The sequence below is a fragment of the Tasmannia lanceolata genome, unplaced genomic scaffold (assembly GCF_043159265.1).
Source record: "Tasmannia lanceolata isolate RefF3 unplaced genomic scaffold, GAP_Taslan_0.1 ptg000025l, whole genome shotgun sequence".
In the NCBI taxonomy this organism is placed as follows: Eukaryota; Viridiplantae; Streptophyta; class Magnoliopsida; order Canellales; family Winteraceae; genus Tasmannia; species Tasmannia lanceolata.
The window spans coordinates 12,009,070-12,036,693 of NW_027518702.1; the positions used below are offsets into that span (position 1 = coordinate 12,009,070).

The 27,624-nt window shown below is 37.5% G+C and overlaps 1 protein-coding gene across 3 annotated transcripts; it reads right to left on the reverse strand.

Moving 5' to 3' along the window:
- Positions 1-1,959: 1,959 nt before the first annotated feature.
- On the reverse strand, positions 1,960-25,667 carry SVP (K-box region and MADS-box transcription factor family protein). Of its 3 annotated transcripts, none has more exons than XR_013238854.1 (9): positions 25,516-25,667; positions 25,128-25,309; positions 14,430-14,508; positions 5,765-5,826; positions 5,573-5,672; positions 5,396-5,437; positions 3,158-3,199; positions 2,904-3,072; positions 1,960-2,206 (listed from the first exon to the last, which is right to left on the reverse strand). XR_013238854.1 is itself a non-coding variant. In XM_077368665.1 (9 exons), the coding sequence occupies exons 2-9, from the start codon at positions 25,307-25,309 to the stop codon at positions 2,188-2,190; spliced, it is 675 nt and encodes a 224-aa protein (XP_077224780.1). In that variant the 5' UTR covers positions 25,516-25,667; the 3' UTR covers positions 1,960-2,187. The 3 variants fall into 3 exon arrangements, 2 of the variants coding, with proteins under 2 accessions (XP_077224780.1, XP_077224781.1); XM_077368665.1 differs by having other exon boundaries at positions 2,904-3,052; XM_077368666.1 differs by lacking the exon at positions 5,396-5,437 and having other exon boundaries at positions 2,904-3,052.
- Between the last annotated feature and the right edge of the window lie 1,957 nt (positions 25,668-27,624).

Genomic DNA, 27,624 nt, shown 5'->3' on the forward strand with positions numbered 1-27,624 from the left:
CTGAAATCTGATGCAAAAAATTAAAAAAGACGAAAAATGAAGGATAATGTTTAGGAAAGACAAAATGTTAGCCTGATATTGTATTTTAATTGAGGGGTATTATCGTCCTTTCGGATTGTAATTTCGCTTGTATCTCTCCGGATTTCTGGTTCTGTGTAGGAGGATGGGCAATACGGTTAAAATAGTGTTTAGTGTTTATATCCAACAAATACTGGGACCCACTTGTATTGATCCTTTATGACCCAAAAATAAATCTCTTCGATTGGATGATCCCAACCATCCGATTAAGCCTTGATTGGCTTGATTTCTGATGCTAGGACTAATGTCAGGTGGGACCATATGCAAGTAAACTATGGCAAGGATATATTAGCCCTCTTACTTGGGCCATGTGCTTGTTGTGTAATAGGGCAGTCATAGATACACTTGATGGGGCTGACCCAGGGATGAAAAGGAGGTGAATATATCTAGGGGTGCAACTTGGGTCGGGCCCAACCCGAACCTGATGGGTTCAACCCGATTTTGGCTCGGGCTGGGTTGGGTTAGGGTTGGAAAAAGCCAGCCCGATTTAATTTTGGGTTGGGTTAGAGTTGAGACCTTAGCAACCCGACCCAACCTGAACCCGACCTCCGTCCACTAATTTTATCATGATTTTTTTCTGTTTGGCCCTAGATGAATCCGAACCCAACCTGACTCAACCCGACCCGACTTGGAGGCAGGTTGGGTTAGGGTTGACCATTCTCAACCCGAGGCTCAGGTTGGGTTAGGGCCGGTCTCAACCCGACCTGAGTTGCACCCGTAAATATATCACTTCCCATCCTACTGATCAAGATGGAGTGTGGCTACCATGGAAGGTCTTATAAGGACTTGGGCTCCTAGGCCCTTATAGTGTTGGAGGAAGATTCTGTGTCGAAAAAGTCAACTGATGAGGAAGGGATTACAAGAACCCTCCCATTAACAGCTAGCTATTAAGGATGAGTTCTACCCAGGTACCAACTTATATGTAGGACACAAAAATTAGATATGGTGAAGATATTCTCTTTTGAAAAAGATGCCATCAATAAAGAAAAAAAATTACAAGTGCACTTCAGTGGGTAAAGACTCCCCTGGAAGCTCTTTGGCTAATAGCCCCAAACTGATTATTGGACTCCAAATTAAAGGCCTGTTTGTTTTAGATTATGACAACCGATTGTGGAGTTCCCAAGCGATTATTGGACTCAAATTTAGTGCAATTTTCGGTCTAATAAACGGTTGGGGACTCCCCAATCAGCTGTCATAATCTAAAACAAACAGGGACCAAGTTTAGTTTGGAGTCCAATAATCAGTTTGGGGTCCACAATCAGCTGCAACAATCTGAAACGGGGCACGAGTGATCAGCCAAATTCTTCGCAGTTCTAGAAATTAAAGTGAGAAAAACATCATTTAAGCATAATTATTCGATCTCAACAATAAGCATAGCGCTACTCCACAGATCATCGCTCTTCCCTTTGGGCTTTGGCTCACGACATTGTATTAGAAGAATCTCTTTCTGCTTACACACATCTTTACATATGGCGAAGATATGTGGAAGATATCAAATCCATTGTTTTCTCAGCCCATTGTGTCCAATAACAGTTCTTACAACTTCAATAAGAAACTAACAAAATATAAGATTTACTGCACCCAAAAGGTTAGATACATGAATATAATGGTTAGGATGATAAATTGATAGTGGAACTCCCCTCCTTATTTTATGATTTCTCTAATCAGCATGGAGAGCTAATACAATTCGCACAAGGCACAGGATCAAGATTGCTATTACCAAAACAAGGGACTGGGGGGGCATCATCTCCCCAAAATATGTTAAGCACCTATTCTCAACCAAGCTCCTACTCTTCAACAGCTTGCCTTAGAAAGAGATGCATCCATAATAGAACTAGATTTTTAGCCATCAAACACCGATCCTCCTATTTGTGCTAAAAATAAAAAGTACAGCCACATTCATAATAAAAAGTCATCAGAGAGCAGTGAGTTAAGTTCACAGTTTCTTTCTTGAGATTTAAAAAAACCCGATGTCTCATGTTACAAAAGTAACATAAATAGTCTCTAATGGTTCTGTTGCTCTCTGTATAGGTCTTCTCACAAGGGTCTGTCTGTTACATTCCACTGAAATAAGTTTCTGGTTTCAACCAAAAGATTGGGCTTTGACACTCATCTGGAGAAGGGCAGACTGCAAGCAATAGCAACAGAGAAAAACATCAGTGCATCACAAATACAACAATTAAAGCTGTACTCAAAACACCTTATCTTAATACAGATCCTAATGTAGAAACTATACACCGAAACTCGGTGTACAATCCATCTCTTCCATCTAGTTGTTGCACCATGTGAAACAATCAATTACACCAAAAGCTTAAGCTGTTAGAGTTGGTGTCATTTAATCATTTATACTTCCAACACACCATGCCTATGTTAGATAAAAATCCTTGGATTAGCTGTTCCAAGGGTTCACTATAATATAATATCTTGAGCAAACCCATAGGATTGACTATCCTGTCTATATTTTACCCTCATATTGGGCCGTTCTCGACGTGCACGGAGGTTAGCAAGCCTATCCAAGGATAACATAAACCCTAGCTTGCTATCCCCATGGAGAACAGTCCTAATATTGATACTAGAATCAGTAGACCATAGTCCAAAAGCGTGTCATTTGAATGTTCTTAACCATCTGATCAATTGTTTTTAAACAGTGATGTTAAGAACACACTCTTATGGGGCCTTCGATCAGAATCCTTGTGATTGGGAAAAGGATTAGATTGCCACGACCACTTGATCAGGGCAAATTTTTGGTGATAAAAATACAAAATTCTTGATTGTGATAAAAAATACTAAATTCTTTCATGCCTATTATACTTGAATCTACTCACCCCAACTTAAGAGATGTATCAGAGCTGTCATTGTCTTGAGGGCCGGCCGAGTTGCACATGTTCGTGACCGAGTCCGATGATTGCCTATCTTCATACACAATGTTCTCCGAATCCATCATCTGTTTCTCCCCTTTAGACATCTCCACAATCTGCACGCAGAAAATAAAATCTGCCCGCAAAGAAAGAAGAAAAAAGAAGGAAAGAAGAAACAAAGACTATTACAAGGTGAAGAGGAATGTAACAAAAGCTCTCACTTTCTGTCTCAGTCGCAGGTTCTCTTCCATCAGCTGAGTTCCCTGCACGTAAAAAAAACAAGAAAACCAGACAGGTATAATGAAACACATGAGGGTTATATGCTTGCATGCTACTTAGTACTTATCCATATATTATTTGTATTATTTTATAGCCTCTGTTCTTGAAGTGTTTGTTTGTGACCAATCTACATATACTTGGACCTACCCATATATTTTAAGACTGAATTTTTATATCTTTTAGGACAATTTGAGATTGAAAACATGAAAACAATAATATGTGCATGTTTGATCATCATATCTAATCAAACCCGGAAATTGGAAGTGGAGATTCAATTGATAAGTACAATAAACTGTCATAAGAACTCACAAAGGGAAAAAAGTTCGCTGCACAAAGAATTTTCATATTCATACTTTGAAAATCCAAATTTGATAACTGACAGCGAGCCACATGTATACGGTGGACAAGGCACAGCGGGCAAGAAAAGAAAACCCCGATGCATCACTTGGAACATGATTGATTGACCCAACATACACAAATATGATGCTCAAATGCCAAGGACCTGTTTGTTTTGGATTTTGAGAACCGAATTCCAGTCCAAAACTGATAATTGGACTCAAAATTAAAGAAGTCTCAGAATCTGAGACAAGGTTGTTTTTATTCTGAAATGGCTATGAGAGAGTACATGGAGGAGTTTAACTCATTGTCTCTACGATGTAGAGTGAAGGAGGGAGATAAGAGGCAATATCCGAGCTCACTTTTTCTGAGCCGAATTGCATTTGTGTTCGCTGGACAGCGTAGAAGCAGCATGCCGTATTGCTTTGAGGATCGAAGGACCTACTGGTTCAGCCAAGAACCAGAAACCGAATGAAGGAAGCTAAGGTACTCAACTGAAAGGAGAATAGTACAGTTTACTAAAGCCGATAAGGAGAATAGTACAGTTTACGAAAGCCGACAAGGATAATAGTACAGTTTACTCAAAATTGGTGCAATTTTGAGTCCAATAATCAGTTTTGGACTCAAAATCGCTACACAAAAGCCAAAAAGAACAGGGCTTGAATCTGTATTTCAAACAGTTCGAGCTGAAGGGTCCCATGGTCGAAGTCTATGAACGTTGCTAGTGCATATCTGCCACATTTGATCTCTCTAAAGAAAGAAAAGGGCCAGATAAGCAATATGTTGCAGGGGTGAAAGTTTTTGGTTTTTTGGGTTCACCAGGTTAAGCTTTTGCCTTGTAACTTGGTCTGGTCCATCTTGTATCCAATTCATTTTTTGGAAAAAGTTCAACCTGACCAGGGCCATGTTCAATCCCCTAAAATACTGAGAGTTAGGGTGTTAAGAGTTCATGTCTACATGAATTTCATAATAATAAAAAAACTGGCATTCCATAAGCAATTGGGCTTGACTGTGTCAGAATTGGGCACCTAATATTTAACATTTCTTCATGCTAATATAGCTGAATGAACAAATAAGCTCAAATATCACTAGAAACCATAAGCCATTAATCTACAACAATGTGTGTGTTTTTCTATAGTGACTTTTATCACCTACAAGTCATATTATTTGAATGATCTGCATCCCCTCCAACTTTAATCGTGTACTGTGAATCCATTTGTAACCATTTTCAGTGAGTTTGTGTTAATCAATGAACGGTTACAAATTGAATTATGTCCAATCAGTGTGATAGTTGGGTATGGCCCATCCAAGGTTGTGTCTGCTGGATGAACGGTCAGGAATAGTTCTCATACATGTTGCAGAGATTTATGATTTCAGATGGAAGTACATCCCTTCTTGAGTATTTGTAGTACACTTAGTGCTGCTGCTTTTCGATTTCAAACCTTTTAGCGATAAATATATTTTGATGGTTGAGTAAAATGGAAATTTCATATGCAATTAAGAAAAAAAAATGCCATGGAAAGATCATATTTGATAATCTGAGTTATACTTTAATAATCATATCAACTGTTGTATGATACAGTATTATATGCATAATGCATCTAATTCCTGTAAAATGTTTCCTTAACTAATGTTTTTGAGCAATATTCCACGGAATGAACTATGCATCAAACTGTACATGAAATGGAATAAATTTCCTAATCTCAAAGCAAAGTGAATTTATGTCTTTTTTTTAGTGATGGATAACATTTTCCATAATTATCAATCTGGTTTCAAGTATATAAATTTTAGAAAATTCTTAAAATGCAGGGATATCAAGCAACTGCAGGGTTTTAATTTTGAACCTTCAGTTGAAGTCCATTGATCTCTTTCATAATTTGATCACCCTGTAGCACATTGAACATAACATAAGACAATAAATTCATACTACACCATATTCATGGTTTAAAATAACTCTTTTCTTTTCTTTTTCTTTCGTTTTTTTTTTGTTTAACGGAACTCATTGAGACATGGGTGCAAACCTTCCTTTCAAGGACATGACTTAATCCCGATTCAAGGGTTCTCTCAAGTTGCTGTAAATCTTCCACTGTCAACCCTTGTAGCTCTTCTCCTCTCATTTGCCTGTAATAGATGGTTTGGCCTTCCATTAGTAGAATAAATTTCTAGCTTGAACTACATTAGGATGTGTCAATATCAAAAGCAGGGACTCTTACCTGAGCTGCAGGTTTTTTTCTGCAAGTTCCTTGCTCAACCTTGCATAGTGGCTATTCTCTAGCTACAAATGCAGTATAATATTTGCAATTGAAAAAAAAAAAATCAGTGCAAAATATGTAACATTCACAACTTGCATAAAATACTCTATGTCAATGTTCAAATGACAATGAAGCAATGCAGACTTGAAGGTGATTTACCATTCCATATGTCAAAATATTGTACAGGAATCTTTTTCTTTTTTTAATTTTCAGTTACAAACATGTATGTTTAGAATGCTGAAGCACTGAATACTATATCATTGAAAAATAATGGTATGTAAGTAACATGAAAGTAGGCATGCGAAGAGAACTTAAAGAGGCAGAAGAATAGTGGCAGCACAGGAATTACAGTACTATAGATTGGGAGCACAAGAATATTACCATCTCAAAATCCGTCGCTAAAGCCCTTAGCGACACCAACTTTAAAGTTTCATCGCTAAAGACTTAAAGCGGTGAATTTTAAGGTTTTGGTAACGAAATTTGTATGTCGCCAAATTGTGTATTTCTTGTACTGAATATATCAACATATAGTCACGATTTACAGTATAAGCAATCATAACCTAATACTATATTTTTTCATATTGGCAATATAAGTGTGCATGTATTAACATAAAATCTATCTGTACTTCATATAAACGTAGATTTATATGTGCAGTGTTGAGAGTTTGTCAAACTTATTCTCTATTTCTGTTGAATTCTTTCAAGCAGTAGTCTTATTCTTATATTAATCAGGTAAGGCTCCTCTTAGATGGTCCTAATGAAATAGAATGAAACCACAGGTTATTCTTCTCTTCCCTCTTTCCACAGTTACTTCTATGCTCTTTCTACCTTCTCTAAGCTTTCTTACCCAAGGAAGGGGTAATATCAACTCTTCTAGATTTATGGTTGCAACTCTTCAAGGATGCAAATTATAGGGAAAGTAGGAAGGAGTGAAACTCTTCTAAGTTTCGAGGATGAACTCTTCAAGGTTCAAGGGAAATGCTCTAGGCAATTTTCATTCAAAATTCAACTGAAACTTCATTACAGATGTTTGCTGGACTTTTATAGAGAAAATATAATAGAAAAGACGTTCAAGCTAGCCCACTAACTATTTTAGGGACTTACATACATCATTAATAGCTTAGGAACTTAAAACATATTGACTAGTCAAAAACCTACAGACACAGTCTACTAAAATGGTCACAACTTTCCAACCACTTTGCCAAATGAAGATCATAAATATCCGTTGGAAAGAGAATTCAAATATCTACAACTTCTTAGTTTACCATTTTCTATGATTCGTCCATCTAAAGGTCCAAAAACGTACTTCAAAAACGACCAGAATCTGGATCAAGCCTGAATTGGCGTGTCCATGATCTTGGGCTGTAGATGGCCTTTACGCTTAGTGGATTCAAGTTGGGCTTGGGCCTTGTGTTGGGCTTGAATGCAGGCTGATCTTCTCACTTGGGATGGTTCATGTGGGCTTCAAATTTGTCAGCCACCTCTGTGTGAGCTGCATCAGAAGGAATTATGTGCAATTAAGGAACCCTAGTGCAAATCACTCCAAGATGGGTTCCCCCCCCAACCCAAGGAGTCTAAAGCATAACTTTGAGGGCCCCAATTTGGGTAACCCCGGTCTCGCTGGGATTGGCGGCCTTCTTAGAGACGAGACAGGAGGAACCAGATGGGCCTTCTCAAGTCCAATTAATCTATGCGGAACTGAGGAGCCATTAAGTTTGTTGATAGGTCTCTCATGGACCATCTAATAGTTGAGGGGGACTCTCTCAAAGCCATCACATGGTTGGATGGTACTCTCACCCTCACCCATGGAGATTTGCTCCATTTTCAACGAGATACATGATCGGCTAGCAAGTGCTCTACTCAAAGGCTAGCATATAAGGTCAGCTAACAGTGAGGCGGATCACTTGGCTCAGACCCGTGTCAACCAGGCTAGCTATTCGATTATCTCCCCCCTTGACCCTTATTTTTTCTAGTTTTTCATCCTTGCACTTCTTTCTTCTTGTAGATCCGACCGCCTTGGTCTTTATCTTCATTAATTAATAAAAGCTTGACCATTCTAAAGGAAAAAAGATGAAGGTTCTTTACTTTAACTTACATATATGCAAGTTTAAATGTATGCACATATTACTATTTTGCAAAGCTAGGGGGCTATGTTTTTACTGTCTTACATGATCACATTAAATATTTTTTCAATAGCATGTCACAAATACTTTAACGTTATTTTGGATTAAAACATTCAACTAATGCATAATACAGTATTTTTGGCATGGATAATTGTCTCTATAAACAAATTTATTTTCATTTTTTTATGACAAATTGTTTATCGTGCATTTCATTATAGCTTGATGAAAGTTTGTCAGCGTTTCAGAAATTATTATTATTCTTATTATGGAAAATATAATGTGCTCTGATTTGCAGATTTTTATTAGGGGTGTAAATTGGGTTGGGCTCAACCCGATTTCGACTTGGGTTGGCTTGGCTTTTCCTCAGGTTGAGGACTTGGGCAACCTGACTCGACTGAACCCGACCTTGTCCCCAAATTTCATCTTGAATTTTAAAATCTTAGGTTTTTTTTTTTTTTCTCTATTTCTGCCCTGGCCAATCCGACCCGACCCCATTTGGATATGGGTTGGGATAGGGTTGAGAGATTTAGACATGGGGTTGGGTTAGGGTTGCCCCTCCTTAACCCGGGACTTGAGTTGGGTCGGGTAAGGGTTCAGGGAATGCCTCCTTGGGTTGGGCTTGGCCTCACCCCGGCCCGAGTTGCACCCCTAATTTTTATCTATAATTTAAAATTGATTAATTAGCAACATTTGCCTAGAACGGGAAAGGATAATTCTTCGGTCTGAGGTTGATGGAGGCAAAGGGATTGATAGCTGCATGTCCGGTGTTGTGAGTAGTCTCAGACATTGATCCAATTGTCCAGGCGCGCCAAGAGGCAAAATGTAAACCTTCTTGTTGCTAATAGAAATTCTCTACTGAATAATACACAATCAAAATCTCTATTGTACATGTTAGATGGAGCGGTGTAATTTACATACCCGACTAAGGATATTCTTGACTTTTCACTTGTAACCCTAGTGACATTCACACAAAACATATATTACACTTTATGAGGGAGAGCTATCCCACGCTCTAATCTTTCCTCTCCATCTCCTCTTCTCTTCTCCAATGGAGCTTCAATATGATCAACATTGTATCAGAGCCTTAGGTTCTAATTAGTGCGAAGCAGCAGTGATGGAAATCTCTCTCTCAAAAAAAAGGGAAGAGAAATCGAAAACCCACTTAGGGTTTTCCCTTGTGTGTTGCCTTCCCCCTTCCTCCATTGTAGCTGCTCCCTTCCATCTCCATTGTTGCTGCCCCCAACCCCACCTCTGAGATTTTAATTTCATTTTCTGTTTCGGTTTGAGCCGACACGGAAACGGAAACGGAAACATTTCGGTTTTGGTGGAAATTTCAGTGGAAATCTTGTAAAATCACGAAAGCGTATGGAAACACATGGTTTCTCACATATCGAACACTAGTGACATGCGTTGTCGCACATATCTAAAACAGTCAAGTCAAAAAAGAAATACAATGTAATGAAGTATAAGAGGGTACAATGACCAGTCTCTAATCTAAGGACCCCAACACTTACCACAGAACACCTTAAAATGTGACTGACTGTTGCATCCTTCCACCTACAAGGCGAAGCATTGAAATGGTATCGTCAGTTCCAGAAGTTGCACATTTACACTTCATGAGTAGAATTTACTCAAGCACTGAGTGCCCGAACTGGCCCAACCGAGTTCGAGGATCCGACTAGAACGTTGGCTAAGCTTCGCCAAACCTCCACCCTTAAGGGAATATCAAATTCAATTTGAGAAGCTCCTTAACCGTACGAGATGCCTTATTGAAGCTTTACTTACTAGTCGCTTCGTATGTGGCCTATGTGAGGAGAATTGTTGGGATATCCAAATGTTCAAACCCGCAACGTTGACAGCGGCAATCAGCCTAGCTTGATTACAAGACAATAACATAGCAGCTCGACGTCAACAAAATTCAGTAGAGCCTATTAAAACAGAATTCGTACAAGGTTTTTAAGATACAAGGACTACTTTACCTCCTAACGAGAGAAAGGGCGAGAGAGAGAGAGTCCTCTTGGTTTTTTCACTTGTGGGATTTTATCGGGATGCTCGTGTGTATGGTCTTTGGCTGAGAGAACAAGGAAAGGGTTGTGGTTTGCAGGTTTGCGAGTCTGCAGGTTAATCCTGTTATAATCCTTGTATTTTATTTTCTCATTGTGGATGATCGTGTTCTTGCTTATGGATGTAGGCATCTTGGCCGAACCACATAATATAGTTTCTTGGCTTGTTCTTATTTCTACTTTTTTGTTTCTTTTGTGTACGATCGGATCAGATTTAGTCAACATAATATGTATTGATTTAATGACATGTCTGGCAACACTACTCGAAATAGTCTTTGGCGACAAAGTCCATCGCCATAAAGTAAAAATCTTCACTAAAAGTAGTTAGCGGTGGAAAGAAATCTGTTGCAATAAAAGGCATTATTAAAGGATTTCACTATAGAAATTTAATATGCATGTAAAAAACTTAAAAAATTAATTTAGTCTTTTGTGAAGGAAAAAATCCGTCACAAATATTTACTATTTAAAAAGAAATAATTCTACCTTTAGCGGCAGAAATAATTGTTTCCAAAATTATATTTTTCAAAAAAAAAAAAAAATCAAGTCATGTTCTCGCTCCGAAAAACACTCATTTTTCACCTCCAAAAAAACCCGCAATCTTGGAGATACAGCTAGTTACAACGCATTTTGCACAGGTTAGCTTTGGCTTTCCAATGACTTTTTAGTTAAAAATAACAGTACAACGACAACCATAACTTGGCCAAGAAAAGCTTCATGTTGGCGTTAGCTAGCATCCCCAGTAATACCATTTTGGATGAGAAAACCAAGTGATAAATATCCTAGTGGAATATGCCTCTGATCGTGCAATCCCCTTAGCAAAAACTAGAACGACGAGAAAGCTTTGCCTAACCAGCGTATACATTCGGGGGGGGGGAGGGAGAGAGAGAGAGAGAGAGAGAGAGCAAAGGATACATGAAGCAGTCCACCATTTTTGTTGAACCGACATTTCGTTTTCTTCATCAGCTCTATAACGCCCCTATATTTAGAGGGAAAAAATTCAAACACCGATCCAAAATAGTAAAACAAAAGAGCCATTAAATTCCTAGGCCAATAGCTCAATACCTTACTTTGCTTCCACACAACCCACATGCAACAGTAAACACAGAATGTGACCTCGATGGCTTTAATTGCCTTCCAGTCACTCATTTCTCTTCCTACATTGAGAAACTGAAATGTGGCTTTGATGATCGGACAACCCTTCGTCGTAATGTAAAGAGTTTGCCTCTATACTATTTTCATACTCCTCATTATTACTAATTTAAAAGAAATATTTTCAGACTCATTATTACTAATTTAAAAGAAAAGGCTGAAACCAAAGAACGAGAGCAAAATTACATTTGGGTTTGTTCAAGCCTTCAAGGAATGGTGTGCAAACAAGAAACGGTATATAAATCTTCTAAAAGATGTGTTAGAAAGGGATGCATGAAAAGAAAATGGCGGCTTTAGACTGCAGTTTTTTTTGTTCCCTAGCCCTTTTTTTCTTGCACTCGCTTGCCTACATCCTTGCCTCTACTATAAGAGTGGTGTTATATCTCCCTCTCCCTCTTGAACCGTACTCACACATCACACAGTTGGGACCATGACTATTCCAAGGAATAATTTTGCATTGTCATGACAAGAAGAAACCCTTTTAGTGACTAATTAATAAATCAACCCTAAAAATCATCACAAAAAGATTTTATCGACAGAAATTAGTTCGGTCTCGATTAATGGAAAATTATAGATAGATTTCCAAAAATCATAGTTAATAATATTTTTTATTTTCTTTAATATATTTATATGCAAAAATTATGTATTCAGCGACAGATTTATGGATTTTGAAATCGGTCACTGATAATATATTTTTTTCCAATATGTTTAACATTCAAAAATTATGTTTCTAGTGACTTTGTATATTCAGGAAAATATGTTTTTGGTGACAGATTTTAATATCCGTCACTAATAATATTTATCTCCTTTTTTAGATATCAAAACAATGTTTTTTAGGGACAAATTTCAAAATCAGTCACTAAACCTTTTGGTTTTATTGCCCACAGCTTGGTTTTGCTGGGAAGTTTTCAAGTGCTTATACTCAAAAATTGTATTTTTAATTACAAATTTCAAAATCTGTCACTAATGATACTTTTAATTTTTTTTGAATAACGAGGTTATGGTTTTTAGAGGCGGCTGGATTTGAAAATCCTTCACTAAACAATTTAGTTTTCCGCCCTGTTGGATTTCAAATTCTGTTGCTAAAATATTTTGGTTTTTACATATTTTAAATTTAAATTTATGGTTTTCCTGAGAATATTTTGGTTTTCCCTCTTACTAAATTCTTGGTTTTTGCCTACATATGTTTCCCACTGCCTCTCTCTCTCTCTCTCTCTCTCTCTCTCTCTCTCTCTCTCTCTCTCTCTCTCTCTCTCTCCAAACAGTCTGCTATACACCTCTAAACTTCGTATCCCGTTTTCTATAATCAAACTTAAACAAGGTAAAGGCAACTCTGTCCATAAGTAACCATTTACATGTCAAGCTTCCTGCCATTTATCATTTATAGTGTCTCTCTCTCTCTCTCTCGGCCTATATAACACCACTCTTTATTTTTGTATAGGCAAGTATGTAGGCATGCAAGTGCAAGAAAAAAATGATTGGGGAAGAAAAAACAGTGGCAATCGAGTTCATTGTCTCACCCCTTTGTAAGTACATAGTGCATTCTAATGCACCATTTTCCTTTCATACACCCCTTTCTAAAATGTCTTCTAAAATGTCTTGTAGAAGATTTATTTACCTGTTTTTTCTTTGCACGCTCCATTCTTTGAAATATTGAATAAACTCAACTGTAATTCTGCTCCCTTTTTTGTTTCAACGTTTCTTTTAGATAGACAAAAACTAGGCGCTTGAAGGTAGTGGAGGAAAGCTCTTTACATTACAATGAAGAGTTTTCTGATCATCAAGGTCACATTCTAGCTTCTCGAAGCAGAGATAGAAAGGAACTACGGGAAAGAAATTAAATACAAACACATTGAAGAATTGAGCTATCAGCTTAGAAATTTAATGGCTCTTATTTCCTTTTTGGATTAGTGATTGATTTTTTCCTCTAAATGTAGTGGTGTTTCAAAGCTTAAGAAGAAAACAAAATGGCGGTTTACACAGTTGTCATTATTTTTCTGTCAACAGCCATTGGAAAGCCAAAGCCGACCGGTGCAAAATGCGTTGCAACCAGCATTACAGCGTGGGTGTTTTTGGAGCTGATAGAAGAGTGTTTTAGGAACGAGAACATGGCTAGCAATGGTAAAAAACGGAATGTGACCTTGATGGATTTTTTACTTTATGAGAACATATTTGGTTTGCCGCCAAAGACTATCTCTTTCCCTCTTGAGAATTGATTTTGATTCCAAAATTGATTATTGGACTCAAAATTAAAGGCAAATTTGAGGCCGATAATCAGATTTGGACTCAAAATCCATTCTCTCACAGTCCAAAACGAACAGGGCCTTAGAAATTCGATAATCGATTGTCTTACCTCGTACATCTCAGTGCCTACAATCTCCCAAGATGGTGGTATGAGTGGCTATGGTTGTGAGTAACATCCATCACCAATAAGAAGTCCACTATCTGCCAACTTTGTGAGACACTCAAGGAAACTTTTGAGAAATCTGACCTGTAAAATACTGATCTAAAGTAATAGAAAGAAATAAACCGCAAGATAAACCCGAAACCCACAAACTGTAACTATTTCCCTTCTCTCTCAAGCATGACCAAACTCTACCAAGAGAGAGAAAAATCCAATTTATCCAATTTATCATCACGTGAGAAATCTAAGAGAAGTCTAGTCTCTTTTTCTTTCACCTCTCACCACTCACGTTGATTATTCGGGGAGTTCTATCATCGTTGTGGGCCCTTCGCTTTCATTACATCTATGTGAATTACCTCGAGAAATAGCAATAGAACTTTTCCAAACATTTGTAATTCGTGGCTTAATCAGGCAATGTATTGCATCCAATATGGTTTCCCTCCTCACATCTATCTTGTATTGTCTCTCTAGTCCAACTAGGATGCACAAAAACAATTCCTACTTCTAGTCAAAATAGGGCGGGCCCACTACACATGAGTATAAAACAAGACAACCAAAAACCCACAAACTCAAATAAGAGAAACTTGCTAATCATCATGGCAAATAAATCAATTCATGAAACAGGATAAGTCACTGTAACATGCATCAGAATTTATCAAGTACTGAAGCTATCAGTAATATTTGCTTGCATTAACTTGTCTTTGCATGCTCAATGGTGACAATTAAAAATATTAATGGGTGGTAGTGGAAAAAACAAATTTTGTATCCAGATTACATAAAATAGAGATGTAGCAGTTAAAGCAAGTCAAAATGCAAGGAACAAAATCCATGACAAGATAAAAGCATGTACATAAGTGCGAAATGATAAGGAAGCCTGAGCATCTTACGTGCAACTCAAGAGATGGTTGATCCACCTTCGGAGGGTCCTTAGAGTGCATATTATACCTTTCAATGGCCTCCTTCATACTTCAAAAGACAAAATAATTGAAGTTACATTGAATAGAAAGCGACCCATATTTCCCTTAAATATCAGTATAGATCAAACATGAGAGTGATATTAACTTTTAGCAGCTCCTTTTTTTGTTGGAAACCTCCTTTTATATCGAATCATGTCATAGGATAAATTTTTTAATGGAAACATTGAACAGCAATATAGAGATACATTTTATGAGAAATAAAAAGAGGCATTTTTCATCAGCCTAGTAATTTAGATCCAAGTAAATAAAATTCCATAGGTTCAATGGCCCTCTACTTACAACATGATTTTTTTCGTCTGGGAATTAATTCGATTCTTCAAAAAACTGATTTTATAAAACTGGTCCAAAATAAAAGTTAGCTCATGTTTCAAGCAAGAGTTTGTAACATATCTCAAAATCACTATTACGTTGCTAACCTATAGAGAAAACTGCCGAGTAAAATCCGATCCAATCGTGCACAAACAAATGGAAAAGTGGATATAAAAAACAAGCCACAAGATGAACACTGAGATTTTACGTGGTTCAGCCAAGATGCCTACATCCACGGGCGAGAACCTAATCTTCCACTAATAGAAAAAAAATTACAAGGATTATAACGGATTAAACTGCAAACCCACAAACCGCAACCATTCCCTTGTCCTCTCAACCAAGACCGTACACGAGTAACACGAGAAAAACCCAAGAGAAAATCCAACAGGAGCCCGAGAAAAGGCCCAAGAATAAACTCTCTCTCTCTCTCTCTCTCTCTCTCTCTCTCTCTCTCTCTCTCACACACACACACACACACACACACACACTTTCTCTTTCACTCTTCTGTAAGTGTTCATCATAACAGGAACATGGGCAACAGGTCTTTGGCGATCCAACTTAGAGAAAAACACAATTAACAATATGGATTGAATTGAAATAGAAAAGCAACATACCGGAAGTCATGCATGTTGTTTTCTTATTATGTCGGAAAGAATTCCTCTTTGAGTTTCTCTTGCTCCACAACCGACGGTGATGGGGACCAGCTTCCTCTTCCTTTTCCGTGGATTGCAAAGGATGGGCTGCAATAATGGATGTGTGCAAGTAGGGACCCATGGAGAGTTTTATAGATGTTTAAGGGAAGGGACGCAACTCCTCATCACGCTGGCTCATCCCTCAAACAACCTTTCAATACATTTACATCTCTTCTCTAAATGGTTATGTCTTTTCATATAACCATAACTAACCAACAAATATGATCTCGGTCGTCGATCTTGCTAAGGCCACAACCATGGTTAGGATTATTTTCTAACATTCTCCCACTTGGCCAGCAAGAATCTTTGTGCCATACATAATGATCATCACTTAAGGTTGGTAAGTAACAAACATAACATCCCATTCAGCAAAAACTACTAACAATAAACCATGTAACCATTGGGTCACCAACTCTACCCAATAGCCTACCCCACGATTATATCATTAGTAATACTTACCAACATTAATGTAAATGCATACATGCATAAGATGTAAACATGGTCCAAAACAGTCTACAGACATTCTATCTCTTAATTACTATCCATTTACATAATGTGCACAAAATGGAGCGGTAGTAAATGATAATATATCAGAATCAGAAACTAAATATGTGATCACATCAGTGTATCTCAATACCTAATGCAGACTCTCACTAGTATAGGCTCTCAAAAATGTCAACCAACCTTATGCGCTATTTGCTCTCTAAAGAGCTTTGGCGACAAGCCTTTAATCAAAGGATCCGCCAACATAAGTGTGGTGCTTATGCATTCCATAGATACACAATGTTTCTGAACCCACTTCCTCACGACAATACGTCAATACATTGACCCTTTACTTGATTTGTCGTTCTTGGAATTGTAAAACCGCAGCGGAATTATCACAATACATTCTCCGTAACTTGTCGACTAAGACAAAATTCCACAACTACAAGGCATAACACAAGGCCTTGAAATACACAATTAACTCCATACCCAAGGTGGAAGCAACTAAGTGTCAATTTGAAATTCTTCCACGATTTAAGACTTTCTGCGAAATATACTAAAGCAGAACTCTAGGTGTTCCGACAACAGTAAGAATCAGATTAACCAATCACACTAGGGCTATCTGATCTACTATATGTGAGCATTAAACCTTTAGTCCCTTACAGACAATGTATAACCTTTTGGCAAATTTCCAATGATCCATACATAAATAACATTGATATTTTCTAAATTTACCCTCCACATAGGTTATACCCAGATAGGTGCAGATTTAAACATTCAATAGACCCTCAATTGCCGAACTATTAGGGAACCTCTTTATCTGCTCCTATGATAGATCGATCCTGGGACCTTGGAACTGACTGAATATATCATCATTAACTATAAGAACACTAGAAATAGAGTAATTTATCCATGTTCAATACTTAGGACTTTACCAATATAGGCTTTCTGCAATGTCAGCAATCCTCGAGTCCCAACTAGGTGAACCTAAACTCCTATCATGTATGATGCTTCCCCTGAATTCTCTCCTATCATGTAGGATGCTTCACCTGAATTCTTTTGTATGCATATCACTGAACATGGCCAAGTACTACTAGCAAGTAGTATAACATCAACACATAACACGAGGAAGATAATATTACTCCCACTGACTTTAAGATATGTCCATTATTCTGTGACAATTCCTTACAATCTAACATAGAGTACTAAACGAAACTTTATGTACTATTGTCAAGAAGTCTGCTCTAAACCTTAAGCAGAATCTCCAAGTCTACAGACTATGTGCCTCTTTCCTTAGCCTCAAAACCTTCAGGTTATAGATAACCCCAAATGGGTCACCTTTTAAGAAAGTCACTTTTATAATCATTTATTGTAACTCTAGATCACAATGAGTCACAAACTTCATGATCATTCCAAAAGAATATTTCTTAAAACATGAGAGAAAGTATTCTTATTGTTTCTTTCCGAGTGAAGACTTTGCAATCAAATTTTCTTTATATCTCTTAATTCCACCTATGGAGTTTCTCCTAGTCGTAAAGACCCATATACAACCAAATGGCTTGACTCTTAAGTCTTCGACTAGGTTTCATTGAGAGAAACTCTTCTTTCATGGCATCGAGCCATTGAGTTTCCTGATTGCTCATTAGTGCTTGACTGAAAAAAATAAAATTACTTAGTCATTTCTCACCCACTCAGAAAGACATATAGTCATCAGCAAATGTTGACATTCTCACTTAATGTGACTATATCAAGGATTGTTCGGTAGTCGTCACCACCAAAACATCTATAATATAGGTTGTTAACTAATATGTGCCTTTTGATGTTCCAACGAGCATTGGTACCACCTTCTCTTGGATCACCAGTACCGGTAATACAATATGGTTCTCCTTAAAGGTGATTTTACTAAAAACACTACACTCCCACTAAGGTCACCATCTTTTAGAAATTTTGGCACATTTAATCCCGACAATGCGTACTATGGGTCAATAAACAGAACCTAAAACCCTTAAATACTTTAAGATAACCTATGAGAGTGCAACTTGTGGTCATAGGGCTCAATCACTTTATTCGTGAGTGATAAACTTTTTCCTAATATAAACAACCCAAAGTTGTTTGTTTCCCAATTTCAACTTCCTTATGACCCATAAATCTTAAGGGTCTTCGGCACAACATTAGTTGGATCACAACATGCACGGGTGTTTTAAAGCTTTAACCCACAATCTTAGGAAACAAAGAGTTGTATAATTGATCCTCGTTGTTTTGATCTTTTAAGTCATATTAGTTCTTGACTCTTACCTTATAGATCACAAACAAAGACGGGGCCAACTACCTCTGATTAGAGACACACACGTAACTATGGCTAAAAGTTAATCCAAAAGGGTAACGTCTTCCGCCACCAACTGTCAGAGTCCAAAGATCCAAGATGTCATTGTGAATGACCTTTAACAGACCGATACTCAAGGTGACCCTAAACTGATTAATCTCTGTATATTTTCCTGTAAAATGTACCACGTACCATTACTAGAATCAGTAAAATCAAGTGAATCTAGAATTCTTCATTTACCAAACTATCCTCAGATATGTGGTTCAAAACTTAACCCACTGATTGGATGAATTCTTGTCCACTCGACTTTGTTTATTTCTAACATTACTGATTATTTCATTCTAATGCAAGGTGAGCTAAGTCTGACCTTGAGAGAAGTGCAATCCAAGTCAATAAGGATTGCCTTGAAGAGAACCAAAATCACTAAATGGAAATGAAAAACTAGAGCGAATCCATCATACTTCCAAATCTTGATTCATAGCCGAAAGAATGAAGTTTTCTAGAATAAGGTTTCTAGTCCATATGAAACTAATATTCAGAAAAGAGTAGCGAGTAACAATGGATTCAACAACCATCTTTATTCTATTTCCCGATATAATGGTCTACTCCCCTCTACTAAGCACCTGACTCGCACGAAGACCTCACATAGAATTCTAAATGTGAATAGTAATGCCTTAATCTATTCACAAATCTTTTCCGAAGTACTTACTAAATAGGAATCATAATATACAAAGATATGGTATTAATTCCAGGCCATATCGAACTTAAAGGATCCATACTTTATGTGTCATTTATTATTCAAGATAATGGCACTTGATACCAAGTTCACTCTCTTTAATTGATAATGCTAAGACTAGTCTGTATCTTCGGGACTCTAATGTTGCCATTTAGAATAACCAAGAGGTGCATCGTAAAGTGAGCACAACCAAGGTTCTGAATCTAAAGCCTTTCAAAAAGTGCTCAAAACTACAACTTTGGTTAATATACTTTAAGGCTATCAAAACACATCATAAGGGTATTTGCAAGTGTTTCAATTGATCTTAAAATATTCACAGACTACATTCAAGAACTCCTTTGCATTTTCGAGTCTTAAAAACATCTCGAATTGCATAAAAAAATGGAGGTCTACATTACTACTAGATTGATACTAACATTGAACTCCCACTATTCATAAGCATCTTTTAAATGTGGGTTTAGTGAGCCTGTCATTCAATGATGCATAGTCTAGCCTTTTGTAGTCTTGAATTATGCAAATTTATTCCATCACTTGCTAAGGTTTCTGACCCACTAAAGTACTCAACATAATCGGTATCTAGAAAAGACACTAAGATACCAACAACTTCAATGTCACAGACACAGACTTGCAGTTCCAAACATGCTCACTTCTTATAACACCTATTCAGTCCACAAATGGAGTTTTAATTAAATCAATCCACGATTTTAATCAATCCAACTGAAAAGGATGACTAAAATGTATAAAATCATGATGATACATAAGTGTGCTTCTAATTAGATACCATATGTGCCATCGTGGGCCGTCCGTTGGGCCGTGCCACGATGCAGAATTTGTTTCTACTTTAGAAAACACAATACCATGATTATGAAGAGACACCGGTGTATCACCGTGGGTCGTCCGTTGGGTCGTGCCACTTCACACAATTGGTTCTCACATATATTACTCAGTCAATCTATCTTAAGGGAAAATTAGTTAGATTGCCCAGAATCACAAAAAACACAAAAATGTGACCCCGACAAAACATCAGACGTGTCATTGTGGGTCGTCCGTTGGGTCGTGCCACAACACACAAACGATTTTCAATTCAGGAAATCACAATACTGTGATTCTGGCGAGACACCGGGCGTGTCACCGTGGGCCATCCATTAGGCCGTCCGTTTTTGTGTGCTACGGCACAAAAAAACGGCCAAGATCATATTTGTTGGTTAGTTATGGTTACATGAAAAGACATAACCATTTAGAGAAGAGATGTAAATGTATTGAAAGGTTGTTTGAGGGATAAGCCAGCGTGATGAGGAGTTGCGTCCCTTTTCTTAAACATCTATAAAACTCTCCATGGGTCCCTACTTGCACACATCCATTAACGCAGCCCATCCTTTGCAATCCACGGAAAAGGAAGAGGAAGCCGATCCCCATCACCGTCGGTCATGGAGCAAGGAGAAACTCAAAGAGGAATTCTTTCCGACATAATAAGAAAACAACATGCATGACTTCCGATATGTTGCTTTTCTATTTCAATTCAATTCATATTGTTAATTGCGTTTTTCTCAAAGTTGGACCACCAAAGATCCGTTGCTCATGTTCCTGCTATGATGAACACTTACGTGTGGTATCAGAACCACGGTTCCGGCGAGAAAATCGCATTAAAAGTGATTGAAATAGGGTTTGTGAAAACTTGTATTTTGAGTGCCGCCATCAATTCTGGAGTTAGATCGACGATTAAATGGCATAGAAACATTGTTCGTGTTCCTACGAATCCAACGCAACAAACGGTTCGTCAATCCAATGTCTGGATTGTGTTTGGCGGAGATTTAAAGATTGAAAAATTACTTTTTGAGAGTTTTTGTACTTCTCCGAAAAACGGCTTGCCGCCGGCGAACGGTTGCTCTGACAGGCCGTATTCCGGCGTGGTTGCGAAGTTCGTCGAGAGACGAGTCCATCGGCGTATTGTGCGCCTCAATTACACATCAAATGAACCCACAGTGATAAATCAAAATTTGGGTGTTTTTGGAATTTTCTGAAAATTTTCTGGAATTTCTTACTGTTTTGGGAAGAAGATGAATAGTGACGGGCTTCGCGGGCCGGAACCGGTCCGCGCGGGCCCGATAAGGGTCCAAGTTGGATCCGCGCTCTGTTAAGACCCACTAGATTCGTCTGGGGCTTACCAGACCCATTCAGAATGGGCCTAGACCAGCCCAGTCGCCGGTTCGGCCTTATTTTAAGGGTTTTTTGACTCATATAAGATTGACCCTAGGGGTTTTGGACCCTTCTAAATCCGATTTTTTGGTCCCTTTATGTATTTGAGGCCTATTTTTCATAATTACAGTATAATTTTCAAAACTTTTGACTTTATAAGTTGATTTTAAGTCAAATATTTTGGAGTTTTTGGTCATTCTAGACCTATTTTTGAGGTCATTTTTGGTATTTAAGCACTGTGTGATATAGTTACAGCGTAAGATCAAGACTTTTGGTTTTAAGTCAAATATTTTTGGGGTTTTGGACTGGGTTAGACCATTCCTATGGTTTTAGACCATTCAGAACACATTTCCAAGGTCTGTTTTGGTGTTTGGAGCCTGGATTTTAAACTTTCATTGTAATTTTATAACTTTGGGTTTTTTTAAGTAGGCCTTGAGTTTGATTTTTATTTCAAACTCTTAAAGAATTAACTAAATGCCATCGAGACCCAGTTATGTACAATCTTGATGTTGTTTAATGATTAAAACTCAGTCAATGGACACCTTTGGTTTCTAATTCTTAACTTAAGAACCCCTATATGTTGTTTATATGCTTTATGTTTTGCATATAACTTAAGGGTTAAAATGATTAGTTGAAATCATATATGGGCAGGGGCGATGCCACATGAAAGGAAAGGGGGACAATTGCCCCCCTTAATCTTTTGGAAAAAATATATATACCTTTATTTTTTAATATTTTTTTGTACTTACCCCCTTTTTTAAAAAATATGCCCCCCTTTCCAATCATCCCTAAGATAGAAAATAAGTTTAAAATTTTAATTTTACCATTTTTATCTCCCTTTTTTGTGCAAAATTTACTATAATTTTTGCCCCCTTGTGCAAAATTTCAGATAGAAAATTTTTCTATCTTAATTTTAAGATAGATAAAAAATTACTATAATTTTTGCCCCCCTCGTGCAAAATTTCTGGCATCGCTCCTGTATATGGGACTAAACTTTTAACTTGAATGCACATTAGTTCGTGCCAGATATGCTTAAAACCAAAGTTTATGGTTATAATAAACTGATAGTGTGTATTTTCAAAACCTAAAACATTGAATTATGTTTGATCATGGAACTTGAAAGTTGGTTTTGTATACACAAGTTTATTACATTGTTCATTATTTTTAGTTGAAATTGAACTATATCTTGTTATGATTGGTGACTAAATGAATGAACAAAGAACTGCAATTCCGACTGGGTAACGAAATCGCTTAAGGTTAAGTGGTTAATTTTGAGAACCATGTCGCATATAATGACACATTTATGGACTATGAACCACTTTCAATTGCGACTATTTGTCCAAGAGCAACACTTAGCACAACCCCATGAGACCAACTAGGGCCAGATAACCCTATACTTGAGGCACACATCACCGTTGGGCAAAAGCACAATCCCAAACCAGGTTACCCAGGCCTAGCCCTCTCACACCGCCTATTTGTGCAAAACAACAGTTATCCGTTGGGCTAAGTGTTGCTCTTGGACAAAGAGTCGCAATTGAAAGTGGTTCATAATCCATAAATGTGTCATTGTTGTTTTCATATTTCCTAACATCTTCTCCACACCCGCCACACATAGATGCTGGTTTTTTTGTATCATAGGTTTCCCAAAACCTAAAGAACACATTTGTTGATGGACCCATTATCCGATTCAAAGCTTGCCTCGTGGCACATGGGTTCACCCAACATGCAAGATAGGATTATGGTGAGACTTTTAGCCCGGTTGTAAAATCCAACACCGTTCGACTGTTTCTCTAGCTTGGTATTCAATATGGGTGGTCCTTACGGCAACTTGGCGTATGGAATGCTTTCTTCCATGGATACCTTCAGGATGAGGTCTATATGTCTCAACTGCCCAATTCGCGGATCCCTGAGTACCCTCACATGTTTGTTGACTCCGTAAAGCACTTTATAGTATTAACCAAGCGATTAAGTACCTTTATCACTCTTGGATTCATCAGCTCTCATTCGATTCACCTCGCATCATCTTCCATCGACCAGGTGTCAACATTCTACTCTTCGTATATGTAGATGATATTATCATTGCCGGAAATAATAAAGCCATGCTCCTTCTTGTTCTACAATGTATGGCTCACAAGTTTAACATCAAGGGCCTAGGCCAACCTCGTTATTGGGTTTGTAGGTTCTACCAATTGTGGATGGTCTACTTCTCTCTCAAATAAAGTTTATCACAGGCTTACTGGTCTGTACCAAAATTGAGGGTGTTACACCCCGTAGCACACTGATGGCTTCCAACTTGTCATATTAATGTTTTTCGAGTACAACCATTTCTGACGCAATGGAATATAGGAGTACCATTGGAGCACTGCAGCATTTATCCATTACTCGACCAGACATTTCATTTGTGGTTAACAAAGTGTGTCAGTTCCTTAATCATCCTACCACGTATCATTGTGACGTCGTTAAGCATATACTACACTATTTAAAGGGTACAATCACACATGGTTTGATCCTTCAGCATTCCTTGTAGGTTAATCTTCATGCATTTTCTGATGTTGATTGGGCCGGCTGCCTAGATGTCTGCAAATCAACTAGTCGATACGTACTGTGTGTTGCGAATGCCGGAGTAGAAGTGACGTGGTTGGGATTATCTTCTATGGGAACTCAATTTTCATATTCATCAACCTCTTGTACTTAATTGTGGCAACATTGTCGCAATCTATCCCACAGCTAATCTTATTTTCAGGATCGCACGAAGCATGTGCAAAACATCTAGAGATGATTATCACTGTTTAAGTGATAAGATTGCCCATCATGAATTTCTTGTTTATTTCATTCCAAGCGCGGATCAACTAGTTGATATACTCACTAAGCAGTTGATTTCCATGTGGTTTCTTCTTCTACAAGACAAGCTAAGTGCCGGCTCTCGACCGTTAGGATTGCCGGGGGATCTTACCTAACAAACCAAAGCTATCAGATCTTCTATATAATATTTTTAGGAATCCATTACGGTAAGTATTATCTTATCAATCTGTTTAGTTTAACTGTTTTAGATAGTAGCTGCTGTTGGGAGATAACAGTAGGACTCATGTAAATATATTCTTCCTATATATTCAATTCCATCTTTTAGAGAACCCATGCATTTCGCCCTTCTATGAATAACAACATGGAAAACTGATTTACGCTCCAATAAATTAAATATACACAGACATATATCTATCTGTAAGCACATATAGTTGTCTTAGAAATATGACAAGCCAAACATAGATATAAACTGCAGTAAGGCATCCAGACCAAAACAAAAAGGCATGCAATAGAGAGAGAAACAATGATATAACAGACCCAAATCTTCTTTTATCATCCAATGTAAGTGGGTTTTGGTGCAACACAGTTCATTTTGCTTATTACCTCCATTTTTAGTATATTTAGACAGACCAACCTAGAATTCAACAGATTGTTTGAAGATCTTCTCACTGTAATATTGACATATACCAATCTCTACAGTCAGAAGAAAGTCAAGGAGATAGTGTTTTATTATACCTTTGTTTTCAGTATATTTTGACAAAACCACCAACTATTTATTCTCCTGATATTAAAGAGATTCAACAGATTGTTTGAAGATCTTCCTACTGTAATATCTTTATATACCATTAAGTCTCGTGATTTTGCAGAAGATTCAACAGACTCTTAAAAGATCTTTTGAGAGAGATATTGTTAAAGTATAAATGATTAAATAACACCAACTCTAAAAGCTTAAGCCTTTGAACTAATTAGTTATTCCACATGGTGTCACAGCTATTGCATTCAAAACCCAACAACTCCTTAATATCTCAAGCTTTTTTGGAGTAATCAGTTGTTTCACATATATATACCTTGAGCTGGAATATTCAAACATCTTTCCTGTAGTAGAAAAGATGATAAGCCCAACCTCAGCATCACAGAGAATTGATAGCTCTGCAGCTTTCTTGAAAAGCCCTCTTCTCCTCTTCGAAAAGGTCACTTGCCTTGCAGTGGCGTTATCAATCTTCCTTATCTGAATTTTCTCTCTAGCCATCTAAAATACAGACCAATAACAATGCAGCAAAACAAGTAAAAAGAGAGTCAAACAAAAGAGAGGGAAAACAGTAGAGATCTTTGGGTTAAAAATAGTGGGTTCTTTCCAAATTAAGCGAAAAATAATAACAAACCCTGAACACATGAAGAAACCAGAACAAAAAAGATATTTTCATTTTCAAGCAAAGAAACCCATGAAAAACTCACCAATCCTAACTCAGTTTTCCTCAAAAAAAAAAAGTGGGCAAATGAGAGGAAACGATTGGACTCGGATTCTGCTTCTGATCTAATCGACCCCAAAAAGAAAAAAGAAACCAATACAAAGAAGAGAGAGGTTTTGGGAAGAAGAAATGTCCTTTTTATGGCAAAACAGTGTTCTTTCACTTTCTTTCGCTGTCTCTCCTGTCTGTAAAAAATGAAAAATAAAATAGGGAGTTGGTAAATTCGCACCCCCCTGTAAAATAATTCGCACCACTGGTAACCCTTGCAACATGAGTTGTGGCAGACATTTACCTTTTTAACGTCAAATCATGTTACCAAGGGCGCGGATTATCCTACAGGGGTGTGAATATATCATCACCCAAGAAATAATTATTTTCTTTATATCGATGCTTGCTTCCCGTACAGGCGGCGATGCACTCGAAATTATGCTCACTGGATTTTTATTTTTTTTACCCTTTTATTGTATCTTGTTCTCGGCAGTTTCTCGGGACGATACGAGAAATTTAGCTATATTTAGGAAAAGACAAACAAGGGAAGTGAAATATTTAATATTATTTCCATTTTGAGCTTCATTTTTTAAACTTTTAATTTAGGGAAATGATATCACCACTACCATGTTTTAATAATTGCACAAAGTCATATTGTCTTTTATCATACAAAGAGCTGTCAAAGGTTATTACAGTTCCCAAAAAGCTCTGACAAGCCGATTAAAAAAAAAAAAAGACACAAGCTTAATTTGTGCAGTTATTAAAACATGGTAGTGCTGATACCATATCCCTTAATTTATTAATAGCTAATTGTTTTATTTAATGGGAAATGATAAATGCACCCTTTTTCATCATCACTAGGAACACAAACCTGCAGTATATCAATGACTGCAGAGGGGCTGATGTACTTCACATCAGAAGGATTCAACGGATTTGATTACCATGTACACTGTAGTTGGGTGTCTCTTGTAGGGGTGTTCTTTATTCGGTTATAACCGAACCGAACCGAATTGGTTTTGTTGGTACGGTTCGGTTTTTTTCCTTTTCGAGTTCGGTTTCAGTTATCTCAACAAAAAAATTCGGTTACCCGAATAACCGAAATTATGATAAAAATCATTAATTTTTCAAAAAAAAGTGCTATATGAGCACTCCGTAGGATGATCAAAACCTTCCATTTGATTGATCACAACTTAATTAGGTTGTGCTCAAAAAATCATTTCGATTGGATGATCCTAGCCCTCCGATCCAAACCGAGATTTTGCTTTTTTTCCTCTTTTTCTCCCACTATTCGGTTAATCAATTATAACCGAATAACCGAATTTTTAATCGGTTCGGTTTCGGTTATCGAAATTTGATAACCAAAATTATTTCGGTAAAATTATTTCGGTTATCAAATTTCGGTCTATTCGGTTCGGTTATAACCGACTAGTCCCTTGTGATGAAAAGGGGAGCATTTATCATTTCCCTATTTATTTTCTCAGGTTTTAGCGGCAAGCTGCATTTTCCCAAGGGCTAGGCCACTTGAGCCACTTGTCACGGAAAACATATCCCACATTTTTCTCCATATTTCCTAAAACATTTAACATCACATTGGTCACTTTTTTTCGAATGGTAACATTTGTGACATTTCCATCTTCCACAAGCAGTAAATGGGCGAACTCTCCACCCCATCTCTCTCCCCCTACGGGTCTTTAGAGTTTTATATGGTGCCCGACAGTCAAGTACTGTCATAGCGGTACCACCCTTGATATTTGATCCAAGCGCAAGTGGCTGCTGTTGGATCAAATATCAAGGATGGTACTTCCATCATACCACCTTCACGGGATTTTACGGTCGCCACCATATAATTTCTTGGATCTTTATACCTTTTTTTCCTAGCAACAGAACACATTTAACTCTTTATTTTCTCTTCTTCTTGCCACGTCATTTCCATGGTGTTTAATTTAGACTTAGGCACCTAACTAAACGGAGCCCAACCGAAAAGCATGCTTTCTTTGTGTTTTCCTTTTAGACATTCCCATAAAGTCGAGAACGAGACTCTCGTGATAGATACACTAGAAGTGAAAAAAAATTGTGACTGATATTACAATAATGCACCAGACTTGTG

What these genes read in the sequence shown, in the direction of transcription:
- SVP (XM_077368665.1), bottom strand. Translation starts at nt 25,309, where the DNA reads ATGGCTAGAGAGAAAATTCAGATAAGGAAGATTGATAACGCCACTGCA. An exon ending in AACCATCTCTTGAGTTGCAC is followed by an intron (nt 5,827 to 14,429) that starts GTAAGATGCTCA and finishes CTGCATTTGTAG; the next exon opens with CTAGAGAATAGCCACTATGC. An exon ending in ACCTGCGACTGAGACAGAAA is followed by an intron (nt 3,053 to 3,157) that starts GTGAGAGCTTTT and finishes TTCTGCGTGCAG; the next exon opens with ATTGTGGAGATGTCTAAAGG.